Consider the following 18,328-nt stretch of genomic DNA (forward strand, 5'->3'; position numbering starts at 1 on the left):
TGCGTTTCATATCAGAGAATCATCAGCCAAAATCTTCTGCTGAAATCTCAACGCTATATTCTTGTACTAACCCTCAGTCAACGGTAGATCCTCTCGACACAGCACGGACATTACAGACACTGTCTAGCTGCATAAACTACATTTTGTTATGACCATGTTCATTTTCGTACCCGGGGCCAGCTTAGTTGACATATTTTTTTTCTTCTTCCTTTTCAGACAAACAATTCATGCTATCATAAAACCTGGATATAAGGATTTATGACTGTTTATAAGCAATTTACCCCCAAACTACAGAGGCGATTTTTCTCATTTCAGTGGATAACATCTTGTTTTGATATCTACATTTTTGTGTAAAAAGCGTCCAACATGACTTGTGTTTGTGAAGGTCTACGATTTTCATGTGTTTCGGTGTCTGTGGTCTCTTATCTTAAATTAAATTAAATTAAATTATTTTTAGTTCTCCTTTACCAATTATAAAAAATCAAGATTTTCTATAAGAAACCATAAACTTAATAGCAGCTCATTAAAACAATGTTCTTATGAAATACATGGGGCACCATCTTTATCTAGTTTCCTATGTGCAATGTTAACAATACACACTGACTAAAATCTATACCCAACATGTACCAGACTATTTGCCTCTCAAGCCTCGGTTTGGTGTACATTGATTTTAAATGAGAGAACTAGATGGATGCTCCACGATAGAGGTTTATTGTAAAGAGTGTATTGAGTAGCAATGTCCTTCTTGTAGGCTAAAAAAAGAAAGGTCATTGCGTATGGTTTCTTATAATCGTATAAGGGGGTTAGATGAGATAAGTGTTTTTCAGTTGCCCCAAATCGCTTTGTTCTAAAAGTTTATTTTCTATCCATAATGGAGCTGGATGTAAGGGTGTCCTACATAATACATACCGAACTGGGATCGATCATCTATTAAATACCGGTTAAGTTCGTATTTTCTTATCCCACTGTCTTTCTTTCCCCCAGCTCCGTGGAAGAGTTCTGCCTTCGATCGAATTCTAAAACTCGACAAGCAAAAAAAAAAAAAAGAAAAAAGGAAGAAGAGAACAAGAAGTAGAAGATGGAGTATAAGTCTTTCAGGAAGGGTCTAAGAATAACCCGTTGCCTCTTTCTCTCGTAGTGATCTCCTGCCGTGCGCATCCATCCATCTTCGAATGGTTGTGATAATTGACCCCGTATTACTGATTGATTCAGATTCGGGATTTTTCTTTAAACCATGCTTTTTTTCCCTTCTTATTTCAGAGAGAGGGGCAGAGGAAGAAAGAAAGGAATCAACGGCTGTTTGATGCGAGCGACCCAAGTCAACGAGGGTGAATGAATACTGAGTTTCGTCTCAGTAATGAGCTTATGAGAGAGAGAGAGAGACAAAATGACAGATTTTAGTCAGCTTTGGATTCATTAATTACAGAAGACAACGGGTGAGTTTATTTTGTTTTACTTGAAAAAAAACCCAACAGTTTTAGTTGATCTCAACTAAATTCCTGGTGTCAGTATTAAACACAGATACATAGAACCTTTTGAGCTATTTCCATCTGATATAAAATCATATTTAAGAAAACTGTATGTCTGAAAACCTTAAAACAAATATGCAACAGGTGATTTCGGTTATTGCAACCGAAGTTAATGATGATGAGGTTGTTTTTGTATTTGTTTGGCATGATTTCTGACCGTTCTCTTGACTGACACAGTAGATTGTTTTTTATAAGCCAACATTTTTACAGATTGTTGACCACGCAAAACTTTAACACTATGTGACTACTTTGCCAACTCGTCAAAATCCTGTGTTTGAATATTCCATGAAACCAAAATAACCTAGCTCAAAGGCACTAGACACTATTGGTAATTACTCAAAATAATTATTAGCATAAACCCTTTCTTGGTAACGAGTAATGGGGAGAGGTTGATGGTATAAAACATTATAAGAAACGGCTACACCTACAGTGACATAGTTTTCGAGAAAGAAGTAATTTTCCACGAATTTGATTTCGAGACCTCAGAATTAGAACTTGAGGTCTCGAAATCAACCATCTGAAGCACACCCCTTCGTGAGACAAGGGTGTTTTTTCTTTCATTATTATCTCACAACTTCGACTAATAATATTGAGCTCAAATCTTCACATGTTTGTTATTTACTGCATATGTTGAGATACACCAAGTGAGAAGACTGGTCTTTGACAATTGCCATTGTGTCCAGTGTTTTCAAGCTACCACACTTAGTAAAAAAAATGTAATGAATTATTTTACATCACATGGTTGGAAATTTAAAATTCCAATTAGTTAAAATGTTCATAATATGAATTTGAAAAGTTGATGTTGAAAGTAGGGTAGTGATGTTTCGTACTTGCTCTCTTAAAAATAGTTATCTTATAATCTTTAATCTAACGATGTCAAATTACTGAGCCCGAATTTATGAAAGTAACTATCCTTTAAAAGCGTGGAATCATCTAAGCACATTATACCGTACTCTTGCTTACGAGATTGTTAGGTACAAAATAGTCTGGCACCTTAATGTATCATAACAAGAATATGTATTTATTATTGGTATTGCATACGTAGAACACGACAAAGATGGTGACCACATTTTCAAGCTCTGTTATATAGGCTCAGCTGCGATGCCACAGTGAAAGACTCGTTAATGTACCGCTGAAAAAGACACAAGTCTCAGGTGTGAGAGACACATCTGTGTTGGGCTGAAGGTTTTGTCTTAAGAATCAAATTCAAGTTTGGTTTTTAATTGTAATGGCCGAGCGGTTAAGAGCACCGGATTCAAGCACTGGTGTTTGATCAGCAGGGTGTGGGTTCGGATCCCGGTCGTGACACTTGCTACATAAAATTGGGGAGGTAGTGCTTTCTGCTCTACCGGCCAGGCTTCGAATTGATGAAACCCAAGCCTACATTCGAATGGACTGTGAAAGGGATAACCCTGTTTCTAGGAGTTGGTGGCAACGGCCCCGGGAAAATATAATTGTAGCCCACACCTTGAAGTGGCCTTCATACCTTGTGTGTCAGGCGACTTGCATAAAAACAAATACAAAAAATCTGCGGTAAGCTGCAGCAATATGCGTTGGTTCGAATCCCACCTCGAACACTTGTACATGTTATTGGGATACGGAGAGAGTCTGCAGTGGTGTACGTGTGCAAAAGAGTGGACGATCACGGCGAATCCATGCAGCGCGAGAAAAGTCATTGCGTTTAATGTTCAAAGCTTCAATGACTCATGCAAGGATATGGACCCTCATCACGGTGCAGCCATCTTGAATTTCTCCCATTGATATCAATGTTTCCAAACCGAGGCTGGAAGAACTTAATAGTCTGGTTCGTAGTTTCAAAATGATTATTAGCATTCATTATAGTTATTCGATACGTGGAACATGACCAAGGTGGGTGGAGGCAGCATGATTAAGGTTTATTATATGGTGGCTTTCTTTTTATGTTATTTTAATCAACAGCAACAAAATAGTTATTGTTATTTATGTTTACCCTTATACCTTGCCAATTAAGCACTAAAATGCTCAGTACTTTCCTGAGTTCTGTAGGAAAAAACAACTTGGGAAAGCGCTGAATACTCGATGCTCAATACAAATCACCGGAGGGGTAAAACAATATATATATTCTTTATTCCCAATGCAAAATTTACATATATAAAAATAGATCAAAGAATACGAACAAAATTAAGGACTGCATACCAAAGAATGGCCCAAAACAAAATGCAAATAGAGGTTACATCTTTAGAGGAGGTAGACCCATAATGTGACATTGTCAACATTATCGTTTGAATTGGAAAAAATGGACTGACGTTCCACACGTAAGTGATGATTTCTCTTTTAATAGCCTTCGAGAAAAACTCTACTTGGGTCGAAACGTCATGCCTCTAACTATTTATTGTTTTTATACCATAGGTCCTTTTGGTTGGTAAGCAGTTTGCATCAGCTAAATCTGTTGTCTGTTAATAGTGTGTCAAAATGACCAGTGCCACTGGCAAACAAAACGTTAAATGAGCCACTGTAAATGTACCGTTTTAGGTGTTTAACTAACCATGTTTCGTAACCTTCAACGCAGAAATACGAGCTTGTTTTATACACTTCTGTGTTAAGTACAATACATTTTTAAACAAAGTTTCTTCAAAAGTGTTTAATCTTCATCTGTTTAAACAAAAATTTGAAGAAAAAAACTGTGTTACGGAATTTATGCGTTGTGCATCGAAACTAACATTGGCATAACGTCAGTCATCGTGTTAGGGTTTCTACACGGCATGCACTGACGACTACAGTGCAAGAAGCTCCAGCGTTATGAGACCTGATGAGTGATGCCGTTGATAACAATTTCCACTTTTAGAATTCTTTATTATTTGGAGATACCATTGACGTCTATAGCCTTTTTGATTCTTTATACAATTCTATAATATTTTGAGATACCATGGTCTAGGCTCGATTCTTTATTCGAATTCTGTAATATTTTGAGATACCATGGTGTATACTCGATTCTATATTCTGTAATATTTTGAGATACCTTGGTCTATATATCAAAATACTGTAATATTTTGAGATACCTTGTTCTATACTCGATTCTACATTCTGTAATATGCTGAGATACCTTGGTCTATACTCGATTCTATATTCTGTAGTATTTTGAGATACCTTGGTCTATACTCGATTCTTTATTCTGTAATATTTTGAGATACCATGGTGCATACTTGATTCTTTATTCTGTAATTTTTGAGATACCTTTTGGTCTATACTCGATTCTATATTCTTTATACCTGGTCTACACGATTCTTTATTTTTGAAATATTTTGAGATACCATGGTCTAATACTCTCTTTATTTTGAAAATATTTTGTGACCACGATCTATACTCGATTCTTTATTCGAGTTCTGTAATATTTTGAGATGGTCTACAGGCTACTCAATCGTTATTTCATTTCTGTAATACCATGGTCCATACTCTAAACTATATATCATGGGTAACACAAAATATTCATTGGCCCCGATGCAAATTTATAATCTATAAAAATACATTTTCTTATGAGACCCTTTCTCAGCCGCGATTTTTTAATCGTTAAACTTCACCCAAATATGCTAAACGTTTGGATTAAAAGAATCCCCCATTCCTTCTTTCCGTATGCCTATATTACCAGTCAATAATTGGCCATCTTTGTTTAAATACTGCATGGTGCATAGAGCTTATTAACTCTTTGTCATTAATAAACGTATAGGCAGCATGATGATGTCTTCATTGTTATGACAAAAGAAAACATACACAATTCATCGAGTATTACATAACAACGCGCATTTTTCTATTGAGGGGTAGTTATACGTATGAAGTGACAATCGATGTTTTTTATCCATCCTCTATTATGATCACCAGGCATGCATATGTAAATACCAACCACTAAGTAGAAAATTATCACGGGGGTAGGTAATCTCTTTGGAAATGAATCACAATAGCCTAGTTTCGGGCACAAAAATGCCATTCAACCAGTGAGTCAAAGTATTACACAGAACCATAAACAAGTATGCACCATGCGACCTGCATGAAAAAGGGAGTTAGGGTTTTCGTGTATAGGTGTATCAACTACACCTACCGGAATATACAGATAGGCTTCCATAAAACTGTGCAAAATAAAAAAAAACAATTAAAAGGCAGTGGACACTTTCGGTTATTACTCAAATTAATTATTAGCATAAAACCTTACTTAGTATGAGTAATAGACAGCTGTAGTGATATAAAACATTGTGAGAAACGGCTCCCTCTGAAGTGAAGTAAGTTTCGAGAAAGAAGTGATTTCTAGACCTCGAAATTTTGAGGTATCTTTCTTTCATCATTTTCGTGCGACTACGATGATCAATTGAGCTGAAATTTCCACAGGTTTGTTATTTTATGCTTATGTTGAGAAACGTCAAGTGAGAAGACTGGTCTTAGACTATTACCAAAAGTGTCCCGTGTCTTTAAAGGAACACGTTGCCTTGGATCGGACGAGTTGGTCTATAAAAAAGCGTTTGTAACCGTTTGTTATAAAATGCATATGGTTGGAAAGATCTTTTAAAAGTAGAATACAATGATCCACACAAGTTTGCCTCGAAATTGCGTGGTTTTCCTTTTACTGTGCGAACTAACACGGTCCGCCATTTTTGGGAGTCAAAAATTTGACTCCCATAAATGACCGACAGTGTTAGTAGACGAGGTAAAAGGAAAACCGTACAATTTCGAGGCATGTTTGTGTGGATCATTGTATTCTACTTTTATAGCATCTTTCTACCTGTATATATTTTATAACAAACGCTTTTCAAAGACCAACTCGACCGATCCAAGGCAACGTGTTCCTTTAAAGTAGTGTAATACCTTGTGTTTCACCACAGACGTAAACTATAGGTTGCTCGTTCACTGCGGTCGAAAACATGGATGCATTTTTCTGTTTAGTTTCAGTATAATTATCTCGGCATTAGTAAGATAGCATCCGGTAGAGGGTAATTCATATAATTAATACATTTATTTACCCTCCATAATAAGAATGAACAAAATACAATTCAATTACAAAATGGAGTTTTCCCCGCCTTGCCGTTTTGTTCTCCATGCGCCATTCTGTGCACCTTTGAGTAAAAAAAGGTTGACCTAAAAACGAATGATGTTTTGGGGAGAGTGTTCTGGGCATAGACCTTTCCCTGTTCCACCCGAAATGACGCATATGGGTGTACTGAAACTTAGCCCGAATAACTGAATTTACTCAAAAGTGCAGACGATAATGTGCTTCATGGGGCGTTGTCTGAGGTACCCCCCCCCCCTCACAAGGGTGCAAGAGTAACGAAGTCAAGTGATAACTCACTTCAAATCTTAATTCCCATCCTTCATTAAAGGAGTTTCTGCTCCTTTTTTTTCAACAAATGCTAAAACCCTTAATAGCCCATTCACGCATGTTTTCCCCTTCCGCCACAAGTCTTAAAACGGAACCATGGGAATGTAAACGGAGTGATCTATCTTCCCAGGAGGATTTCACAAAGGTAGTCTTAACTTAGGGCTAGTCCTAGGCAATGCTAAGAGATAGGACTTGTCCTAAGTTAGAACCAGTAACTCATCCTAACGTAGGACTGGTCCTATCTCTTAGCATTGCCTAGGACTAGTCCTTAGTTAGGACTACCTTTGTGAAATCCACCACAGCACTGTAACTACCCGTGTTCCTCCAAGCTATAACATCATACACGTTTAGTTTTTGAACAACTTTCTCAAGTGTAAAAGCAGACATTGAGGTTCTATATTGTAAACCATACTAGCACACAAGAATATTAATGCTTATTATTTGATCGCCAATGAAGTGTTTTTGACGTAAACATGTAAAGACCTTTAAAAAAAAAACAAGACACGTCTTTTCTCCACAGTCAAGAAAGAAAGATCTCCGTACGTACTTCCCGTTTAAAGTCATTTAATAACATTATCGATCGACCTGTACGTCAACTTCAGATTATGTAGATAAAAGTCTTTTATAAAACCATGATGAAAAGACCACCATTCACGGTCATGATTACATAATCTTCAACAAATCTCCATTCTTCATCTGCTTCATTCATGACGCACCTGACAAGTTTCGCAAGTCTTATAACAAGTCTATATGAATTTGTGCCGGGCCGTCCCCAAAGCACTGCAAACAAACAACACAACCCCGGCCATATAAAAATCATGCGTGTGATGAATAGCAGTTGGCAGCTGTGTGAATGACGGTTAAAATCCTCATTATATAATACTTTTCTCACTGCCCACCCGGCAGGTAGCAATTATTTTAATGTCAATAAAGGCGCATTCCACTACGCTTCTTGAGTAGGGCCGTGATGACTATATACCGTGGCGAGCCAACTCCTAGCATCGGCCGGGTTGCACCCCGCGGAGTGGCTTGGGTCTGCTTCGGTAATTTCATTTCAACGGCCCGGTCCGGGGAGGCTTGGGTTTTTATAACAGTATAAATCATGCTTTCCGCTGTCAGGAAGATCGTCAAAATCACGCCAAGTGACCAAATCTTACACACGACTCTTATGAAATAATCCCTTCTTTGTTTTAACATCACGGGCCAATGTTGTTTTCCGTGGTGTCTAATGAAGAATTAAACAAATCTGTGCTGGTTTGTAAACCTATAAGTGTACTGCACGCTTCATCACAACGGCACGTTGTCTTTCATTTTTATTGACTTTTTTTTCCCCCATCGATTTTTTCTTCATCTTCATATGTTTAATGTAATTATCTAGATAGGTTGAATATTATTAGAGTGATATGAAACATTAATATGATTGTGGAGCACGCAAGACCCGTCCCTGTATTATGATAATATGATAACATCAGGTTATTCCACACTGGTTAATATTTGACATGCTCGTGATATCATCTTTATTATCACGGCAAGAAAAATGTCAAATCTATACACTCTTCAAATAAAATATGATGTGGTTTGTTAATATTGACTCGGTTGGATTTACTCTGATAGTGTTTTGTGATTACATTGCATTCGATGAGGTTTGCCCAGTTCAGAAACTGGCGTACCACTCATGTCAAGATCTGTCGCGAATAAATAATAAGAACATGCTTGATGTACGTATAGTAGGCTATACGCATACACGACATGTATTCCTAATATTTCTTATCTGTCGATTGTATACAAGTTATCAACACGTAACCAGTTTAATACTCAAACACATACACTCAAACAAACACGCCCCTCCCCCACCCCACCATCAAAAGTGAATTCCACAGAACGCAGGTCGCCCGTCCCACCATCCCCAACTATCCGACTGCAATAATTACCACCCCCAAAAATGAAAAGATTCCTATAATCAATTACGGAATGTAATTGTCCATTTTGGCGCGCTGGCCACAAACCATCCGAGCGAGCCACACATACAAAAAAATGTATTCCCTGCGGGTCTGATATGAAGATGCTTCTTGGCCCGGTGACAAGTTTTAACACCTAATTAATTAACAGCAGTGACCAATCAACACGCGCCTTTCATACACCTTCTATGCATTATTGATAAATTCATAACTGTGTGTGTACATGCGCATTGGGGGCGTGCTGTATGTTATGCAGAGTATTTTGTGAGAGCGGTGGTTTTTATTTCCGTAATTTCTCCCTGGCCATTCAATTGAACGAGCTTGTAGTAGTGAGAATGAATGCGTCCTGTCACTGTCAGTAAGTAGAGTTCGGCAGGCCTGTCCCGGGATAAGAGTACGGCTTTACGTTCCGGTTCGCCCCACGGCCAATAACGGACTGCCTAGCTGCGAGAGAGACGAGAGACCCACAGACAGGGGGGATTTCAGCCAGCCATGTCTCGGCGTAAGCAGGCCAACCCTCAGCATATCGGTTCGGAACACGACCTACCGGCGAATCTGCAAAATGGTAGGTAGCAAGTTTTAGCTTCGGACAATTTTTTTTTGTTATCTCTCTAGTCTAAAGTCATTCTCTCGGTCAAATCACCCCAGTTTTCTAATCCCAAGATACGGGTGTACTGTGTGGATTACACGCGATGTGTGCTGTGCACAACCGGGACTTCAGCCCCCGTTTTCTTTGCTTTTGGCAGTGATTGTGTCAATGAATTGTGTTGTCATCATAGTGGGGTTTCCCGAGGAGTCACTATACTGGCTTGTGGCCTGCCGGTGGTGGTTTACTGAAGACGGTTCGATTGACCGTGGACTTCTTGACGAGATCCGAGACGGGGGAATGTGGCTTATTTTCCCCCTTGAGTTTTGTGGACGCAACTCGCTGTGTGTGTAGCCCCCTCGCGCCGTATCGCGTTGTTGTAACTTCTATAGTTATAAACCGATTTGACAGCAAATGTGTCTTTACTGTTATTGTTTTGCCGCTGTGTTTTGTAGTTCGCTTGAACAACATCGCCTTCAGTCCATAAATAAAAAAAACTTCTCAATAATACACCTGTAAACACTAAAGTAACAAGTGTTTACAATCACACCTTCCAAAGATCAGTTTTAAAATGTTTCCATTTTGACAAATTGGAGTTTCAATCTGTCAGTGTTTTGTGTTGGATGTTGACTAAAAAATCTGGGTTGTTGTTTTGTTCCTAACATGTTTATTTTTTAGTAGGCACTAAGATTTTCGTAAAATTTGGTTATTGGTATTTTTCAACTGCCCCTAGTCTGTAGTCTACACTGTGGATTACCTACTTCAATGTTTCAATGCACAACAATTGCATCTAAGATGGATTTGCCTCAAGTCACATTGTGAAAAAAGTGAATACATTTATATAAAGCTTAAACTATTTTATTTTATCTGAAATTGATAAAATTCTACTAGGTCTTACTAAGTTTGTCTTAAACATTGCCTGTGATTGTGACAACAAAACAAAAGGCATCGATTCGTAAAATGTTCCCAATTGTTGGTCAAAATCTTTTTATGAGAAAGAATCACTTGTATGTTTGCTTCAGTTTCACTAAGTTTAAAATATAACCCACACCTTTTACGGACAGAGTGCCATTCCTAAAACACTTTCAAAAATAAGATAAAAGCTACAAAACCAAACAAGCTGTTGTTCTCTCCATTTATCAAGTCATACTTTGAGAAAACCTGATAAAGAGATAGGGCACCTGCGGTTTATAACCAAGTGTTTTTTTAAACATCTGTTTTCTGTTTTCTTGAGAAGATGACAGTGCGTAAAAATTAGTTGTTAAAATCGTTTCTTGATTCACCTTATTTAAGAACCCTTATCAGGTTAATTGTGAATGAAGACCAGTACTCTATTGATAAAGATTTACTTCTTAGGTAAGAGACATAAGAGTTTATCACTTGATCTTATCATTATTGTTTAATCATAGAGCAAGGAACAGTGCATTGTTTTCATTACAGATATGAGTGGAAATGAATCTGTATTTTGGTTCGTCTCTTTTTTTGTCAACAAGTTGTGCTTTTTTAGTCACTATGATTGATGCAGTTTTGTGAATAACGGCAATGAAATCATGATGTGTATCACAGTCAGAGCTGATGTGAAAATTGAATAGTTTCTAAGTTCTAAAAGAAAAACATGATCCTCCATATATGACTACTATACAGAGTAAAGTTGAAATGCCTTCACTTTTCATAACTACTCATTTTCTTGAAAAGTAGGCAAAGAATACATCAAATTTACTTGTTTCGTGGAAATAACTTGTGTATACTTCAGTGTCTCATGTGAAATTTGTAGAGACTGCAGTTCCCATTATAGAAAATGTAATCTATTTGTTTCCTAATCATTTTCACAATACAAATACTAAATTCAAAATATAGATGACAAAATTTACAACTAACTTTCACAGTTTGGATTCTGATAGAATGTGAGGTAGTTGCTCAATGTTCTGTGTGTTTACACAAAATTTGCAACTATATTCTGGGTAAGGCGTTGCCAGTTTATTACTTTCTTGTTAATAAGAAAGCTTTGTGGCTCAATCAAATTCACATCTAGTGGCAATTGAGCAATTGGACCATAAAGTTGAAAAGCTCCTTTTTATATAAAAACCCCTTACATCATCAAGAAAATGCTTTGAAATGGGTAGGATGCAGTTGTTTACGTTAGACACTTGAAGGTTCTAAGAAACTAAATTTACAATGGACTCTCCAGGCAAGAGTCTTTAAACCCCTCCCTATGCTAATTAATCAAGTCACTGTGTTGAGGGGGTCCTATAGCTTTTCATAAACAAATTTATGAGTGTTTGAAAAGCCTGCAGTCCTCTGTGGAACCATTTATGCTGTCATAAAGCTGTAACAGCCCTCGGACCCCTGTATGCTTTTTATGTTTGCTCAAAATCAAATTCAACTCACTGTGAAATGCTGGCATGAAATTTGAGAGTGCAGGTTTTTTTTGTATGGTCTGTAACCCCCGAAAAAATAATGAAGTCCATGAGAATAGCACAGGATTCTGTTCCACTAGAAATATAAACAAAAAGTGATTGTATTTGTTCGGTGTGGCATCCTGGGCACAGCTGGCTGGGCTAGCTTGAATAAGAAATGAAAAAAAAATGTTTGTATTGAAAGACTTACATATCGGACCCTCTGGATATTTTATATGGTTGCAAGTATTTAATTTCCCATTGTTGGAGCTCCTTTAGAAATGGATTGCCTTAGAAATTTTTGAAAAACGCAGTGAAGTTTGTTGAACATGGAGGGTTGTTACTCGAGGGACGGACGCAGACATTGGCCAAATATGCACGGGATTACTGTGTGAATGCGGTTCACGAACTGCTTTCAAATTTCATCTCAATCAAATGACCATTTCGGAACAAATGAAGAAAAACCTTTCTGGAGTAGATGGATGGGTGTTTTTTTTTAAATACTTGCTATAGTCTGCAGAGAAGTATTAAGCTGTTGTGTTGAATTACTTGACTTTTGATGATTTTGTAGTTTGGCTGCGCTGGTCCGTGACTGCAATCAGTGTGTCTTATATTCTTTGGGAAAGGAACCAAATAACTAACCTGTTTTGATTGACAAATCTTTGTTGAATCTTTCAAGTTCTGGGTGTGCACTGACTGAGTGCAGTAAGAATGTTATATACATGTAGTCAATACAGTAGGTCCTAAGATGTGTAACCTAAAACCCTATTTGATTCTGAGGGTCTGTATCCAGTCTGTTGGGTTGTTCTGCCACTTTTATCAGATCAGTCAAGTTCGACAATGAGTTGTTGAGAATGTTTAAGATTTTGAGATATTCATCATTAGTTTTGAAATATTCATCTGCAGTGATGGTTGCTTTCAATTGCTTGAGCAAGGAAAACACAAACTTGGATCATCTTTTTGTCGAGCTTTCCTGTTCCAGGCGGGCGGAGATGGAAAATGCGTCTGTGTCTGCTAAATATGGTTTTGTTTAACGATCTATCATTGTGTAAATACTAATGAGTTGTGTAGTCTAGCATTTAGGCTCTAGACTTACACTTAATTTCCTGTGGAAGAAACCATGGGAATCCCACTCCACTTTGAACACGCCCAAATAAGTTTACGACACTTGTACAGTCATCAAGCTAAAGTGTGCTCAAGTCATGTACAGAGATGTCCATCAGCAGGAATGAACAAGAATAACTTGTAGTTTGGTTTTTGGTTTTTAAGTCTGAAACGCAACTAGACAGTGGACACTATTTGTAATATTGTCAAAGACAAGACCAGTGTTCTCACTTGGTGTATCTCAACATTATGCATAAAATGACAAACCTGTGATTCATTTGGGCCGAATCGATGTGAAAAAAATGAAATATAAAAACGCCCTTGTCACACGAAGTTGTGTGCGTTTAGATGTTTGGTTTCGAGACCTCAAGTTCTAAATCTGAGGTCTCAAAATCTAACTTGTGGCAAGTTACTTCTTTCTCGAAAACTACTCCACTTCAGAGGGAGCCTTTTTTCACAATATTTTATAATACCAACCCCTCCCCATTACTTGTTACCAATAAAGGTTTTATGCTAATAATTTTGAGTAATTTCCAATAGTGTCCATTGCCTTAAGTCTGAAGCGAAACTAGGCCTTAGAAACTGGACACACTTGGGTTTTGTCTGAAAGCTCTGCTGTATAATTTACCAAGTTGATAGATTTTTAGTTGAGGTTAAAAGAATGATTCGTAATGCGCTGTATGAATTGATGCATTGAGTTGAGGCAAGGGTAGCTTTCTGAATCATCCTGCCACGTTTTTAACTCTGTCTGCCCCATTAATCCTTCTCCATCCTGCCCCTTTAATGTTCTCTCCCAGCCTGCCCCTTTAAGGTTCTCTCCAAGCCTGTGTCCATAATTTAAGCCCTTGGGAGGGTTCCCTCAGCCCTCTGTGTTTCTCCTATGATTACACCTGCTCCAAATTTTGTCTTAATGAAGATGCATTTGTGGCTTGGATGATGCTTATCTGCGGAATCTTCAATCAGATCTGTTGAAGATGGGGGGGGGGGGGGGTTAGTAATAAGATCTCCCCTCTTATTATCTGTTGTGAATTTTTGTGTGATTTTAACTATACAACTTTGGGTTCCCCGACCAGAGCCTTAAGGAAAATTCGTCTGGTTTTAACAAGGAATGCATACATTGGTTAACAACTAGCAGTGGATTTAGGCCAATTAAAATACATATTTTGTTTTGCCCTGGAACTGTGGGTTGAATTGTCGGTACCTTAGATGGAGAATAATAAGTGAAGAGCATAAATGTACACTTCATTTACCCTGGCAGGTGTCTGGAGTTGAACTTTTGTCAAATAGAGTAGACTGAATAGGGAGATGGAAATGTGTGTTGTCTTTTATTACAATTGGGTCCAAGATAAGGGTCCTCTTCATTTACAAGAGCTTGCAGTTTAGGAGAAATTAGATGTTGGCAAGTTACTGAAAACCTAAGTTTTGCTTGAACAGAGGGGAATGAGTTTAAGAAACCTACTGTCAATGTTGTGCACAAGTTCAAAATTACGCTCTGAAAAAATCCCTGTGTGTTTTCTTCCACACTCTTCGAAGAAAAACCCCTCCCATTCCCTTATACTTGTTCCTTCTGTGTTTAATATTGGTGATTTAAAAGCCACAGGTTTTGTAATCACACAAAATTTGAGTAGTGAACAATCCATGCATTTACTGTTTGCACTGTATGTTCAAATCAAATCACACATGCTTTCTTTCCACACATACTTTCTTTCTAACGCTCTCCTTAGTCCTTGCCTACTACCATGTCATGCACAAATATCTACACACTTTCTCTAAGCTTAAAATTTGCTTTTTAAACATGCAGAGTTATTGATTTTATTATCCCCTCCTTTGGAAAACCATCATAATAAGACCCTTCCTTTTAACTCAGAAGGACAAAGGTGGGCTTTAATATTTGCCAAGTAACTGCCATTGTCTAAAACCTGAATGCTCCATTTTTTTGCCTTCTGAAGGGGGGGTCTTATATTGGTGCGAGGCCATATTTAATAAGCTCATGTTTGATCTGCTACTTTTGTTTGTGCCTGCTGGCTGCCACCCTTGAAATGTTCTTTCCTTAATCCCTGCAAATATTCAAGGAAAGTGGTGGTAGTGAGAAAAGGGATGACTTCTCACACACTCTTGTTCTGAGTTTCTTGAATTGAAATTGGAAGAATCGTACAGGAATTTTTGATGAACAATTAATCGTTGTATTTGGGGTAAAGTACTAGTATGCATTTCCACCAACTGAACACACCACCCTGTGTATGGATATATTTGGTGACTACATTTTCAATCTCTTTGGGAAAAATCTAATAATAGGTTTGTCTGTGTACATGGGTTTTGTGGAACTCAACATATAATTGTGGTTTATTGAAAAAAAGGAATAAATTGGATAGATGTGACGGTTTTCTTCATTTAATTTCGAGTTCTGGACTTACATGTAAAGAGTCTTTTAGAAAGAAATACTACTCTGGAGGATTCGGGAACTTTGATATTGAAACTATAATTGAATCATTTGTGTACTTGTTGTTAACTTGAGAATCCATTTTAAGAGATCACCCTTGACTAGATAATACAAGCGTAGTTTCCTATAGCCACGGCCTACATGGTAAATTGACCAGGGATAGAGTTTAGAGTCAGTGTACAACATCAATTCATAGTTAAGACCCCATTGTTCAGTGAGCATACCAAATTTTAATCAATCCCTCAGTTTTGATTGTTGTCACCATCCCATGCCAGCACCCCTATTGTGTCGCTTCTCTTTTATTCTCTGACCAATGATTAATTCAGTGTTGGTGCATTTCAGGAAAGCATCTTTTCAGGAAAGCATCTTCCATGCCTGATCTTTTTATATTTTTAATCCTTTTTTGTGACCAACTTTTTTTTAATCCTGAGGGGGCCCCAAAGAGGACCACAGTTTAGAGGTTTCTTTTCAATTCCACACAAGTTCCAAAATAACAGCTTGTATAGCATCTTAGGAATTTTTGTCCCTCTTGCCTTGAGCACAATGGAGGGTAGAGAGAATGAGGGTAACACTTTATTGAGAATCTGAGTGTCCATTTGATGCATGGGGGAAAAGTAACTTACCTCCGCTGTTAGCTTTGCTAATCTGCGGCAAAGCCATGCTTTATGATCCAGTGATATTCATAAAAGGACCCACTCTGCAGTGCTTGCCGAGGAGTCAATAGGGTTGTCAAAAAAACATGAAGGGGAAAGCAAAAGGCTTGGGAGTCTTTTTGTAACAAGGTCAAACAAATCGACCACCATGGTACTGGGATGGCTGTACAATGTATGACATTCATAATTCAATACACTCTGTCCTGCTCAAATACAGGTAGCTGCATAGTGGAATGTGTTGTTTTTTTTTTTTTTTTATGTAATAAGACGAGCAGGGAACTGACATCGCTAATAATGGGTCTCACAATCAAGCTCTACAGAACCCCTTTCACTCTTGTAGAAGTATTTCCACTGGATGTTTGGTTGTTGACCCTTATCACACAAACTTGAAATTGTCAATCTTGGCTCAAATTTTCACAAGTTTGTTATTTTATGCATATAAAATCTTGTCAAACATTGCTACATTTTACAACCTTGCTATAATTAAACAAGGGACCCCAGTTAAAGTGCTGTAGTGTGAATAGCTCTAGAGTGTTACAAATATGGACCCTTTTAAATGGTGTTCGTACTCTTTTTGTTGTGTAGCAGTTAAGTCAGGTCTCCTAAAACTGTCACATAACATTATGGGAGTGAACAGCTGGTCAGCAATTAATGAGGAACACCCATGAAACCCTAGTATGGTCAGCTACATGTGTACCCCTCCAACAACCACCCCACATACCCTACCCACATCCCCATATCATCTCTTACATAACTGACTTAGACAATTGTGTTATAATAAACAAAACAAAGCCCCTGTGGCTCTTGATCTATCCAATAAAGATGTAATTTTACATGTCACTTCCTGTCCGCTATTTCCTATTGTCCCCTGCTCCACTCCAGGGAGCCAGGAAGTCTCATCTTTCTCTATCATCCCTGGGCTTTTCCGGCAAAATATTAATCTAAACTTTTTGTCAGCTGGTGGAGGACGAAGTTTCTCTTTAGCCGGGAATCGTTACATGATCGCAGATTTTTGCACTTTCATTTCGTTTCTGTGATGGCATGCAGAAGTTGTTTTCATTTCCTTCTTTAAAAGTGCAACCTGTGGTAAAGTTTGTGCTAAGGCCAACCACTGGACCTGTGTGAATTATTCAGCTCAGCAATAAACTATGTTTTTTGCCAATTCATTTAGTGGTTAGAAAACCATTGTGAATTTGATGTACATGGTCTTGAACTCGAAATAGATAGTAGGTGGGCTGATTGTGTGTTGAATTACATCTTCTTTATGTAGGCCATCTTGCCAGAGCGCGACATAGACAATCGTGTGATCTCTAGCCGTACATATGATATCCACCCACCACAGAAGTACCAGTTGCTAGCCCCGCCATGAACTCCAATGGCTGATACCCTCTTGCTATGAGCCCAATTTAATAGAGCTGTTAAGCAGAATTTTAATCAAGTTTCTTTGCTAAGCAAGAAATGATTACAGTGTGTAAGACCAGGTTTCAAGTCGCTGAAGCAGATATAATTGCCAAATGAACTTCTGCCGAGTAGAAATGAGCAGGATACCAGAAACAAATTGTACATGTGACATGGTAATTTGGCTGGTAACCTTATTCTGGTAAGCATGTTTTTCATGAATGCTATTTTCCAACAACTTTTGGAACAGTTGACGCATGATGTCATTTGCGTGGGTGTTTATTTGTTGAGAATCTATCTCGCTATGGAAACGCTATTTTTACGGAGACAGTGGGATTAGTGTATTAATAATTTATAATGCTAACATAGTTTATGAACCTGAGTCATATAGAATGGTTGAGTGCCAGCAGGACGTGGAATGACAATTTTATCTAATATTCAAACTTAAACCAGCCAAGTTCTCGTGAGTAATGGGATCAGATTTGGCACCAGATAAAAACTCCTTAAAAACCCTGGACACTATTAGTAAGTGTCAAAGACCAGTCATCTCACTTGGTGTATATCAATATGCACAAAATAACAAACCTGTAAAAATTTGAGCTCGATTGCACTTCGGAGTTGCGAGTAAACTTTGAAAGAAAAAACACCCTTGTCACACGAAGTTGTGTGCGTTTAGATGGTTGATTTCGACACCTCAAGTTTTAAATCTGAGGTCTCAAATTCAAATTCGTGGAAAATTACTTCTTTCTCGAAAACTTAAAATCTCAGAATTGATTCATGCCTGAATAGTTTCTTAGATTCAAGTTCTTTTGGGAGAATGTATACAAACCTTGTTTTGAATACTTCTAAGTGAATCCTTACTCAACATACTTAAATACTATCAGCAGCTGTATATTGCTTCTCACTAATGTAAGTTTTTCATG

At 37.8% G+C, this 18,328-nt stretch overlaps 1 protein-coding gene across 1 annotated transcript in view; it reads left to right on the top strand.

Moving 5' to 3' along the window:
* Positions 1–9,074: 9,074 nt before the first annotated feature.
* LOC139935455 (sal-like protein 3) overlaps positions 9,075–18,328 on the top strand; it is a 53,250-nt gene continuing 43,996 nt past the window's right edge. The window contains exon 1 of the mRNA XM_071930074.1: positions 9,075–9,393. Within this exon, the coding sequence (XP_071786175.1) occupies positions 9,321–9,393 (73 nt within the window). The 5' untranslated portion in view covers positions 9,075–9,320. The remainder of the gene's footprint in view (positions 9,394–18,328) is intronic.

This window comes from Asterias amurensis, chromosome 3, assembly GCF_032118995.1.
Source record: "Asterias amurensis chromosome 3, ASM3211899v1".
Taxonomy (NCBI): domain Eukaryota; kingdom Metazoa; phylum Echinodermata; class Asteroidea; order Forcipulatida; family Asteriidae; genus Asterias; species Asterias amurensis.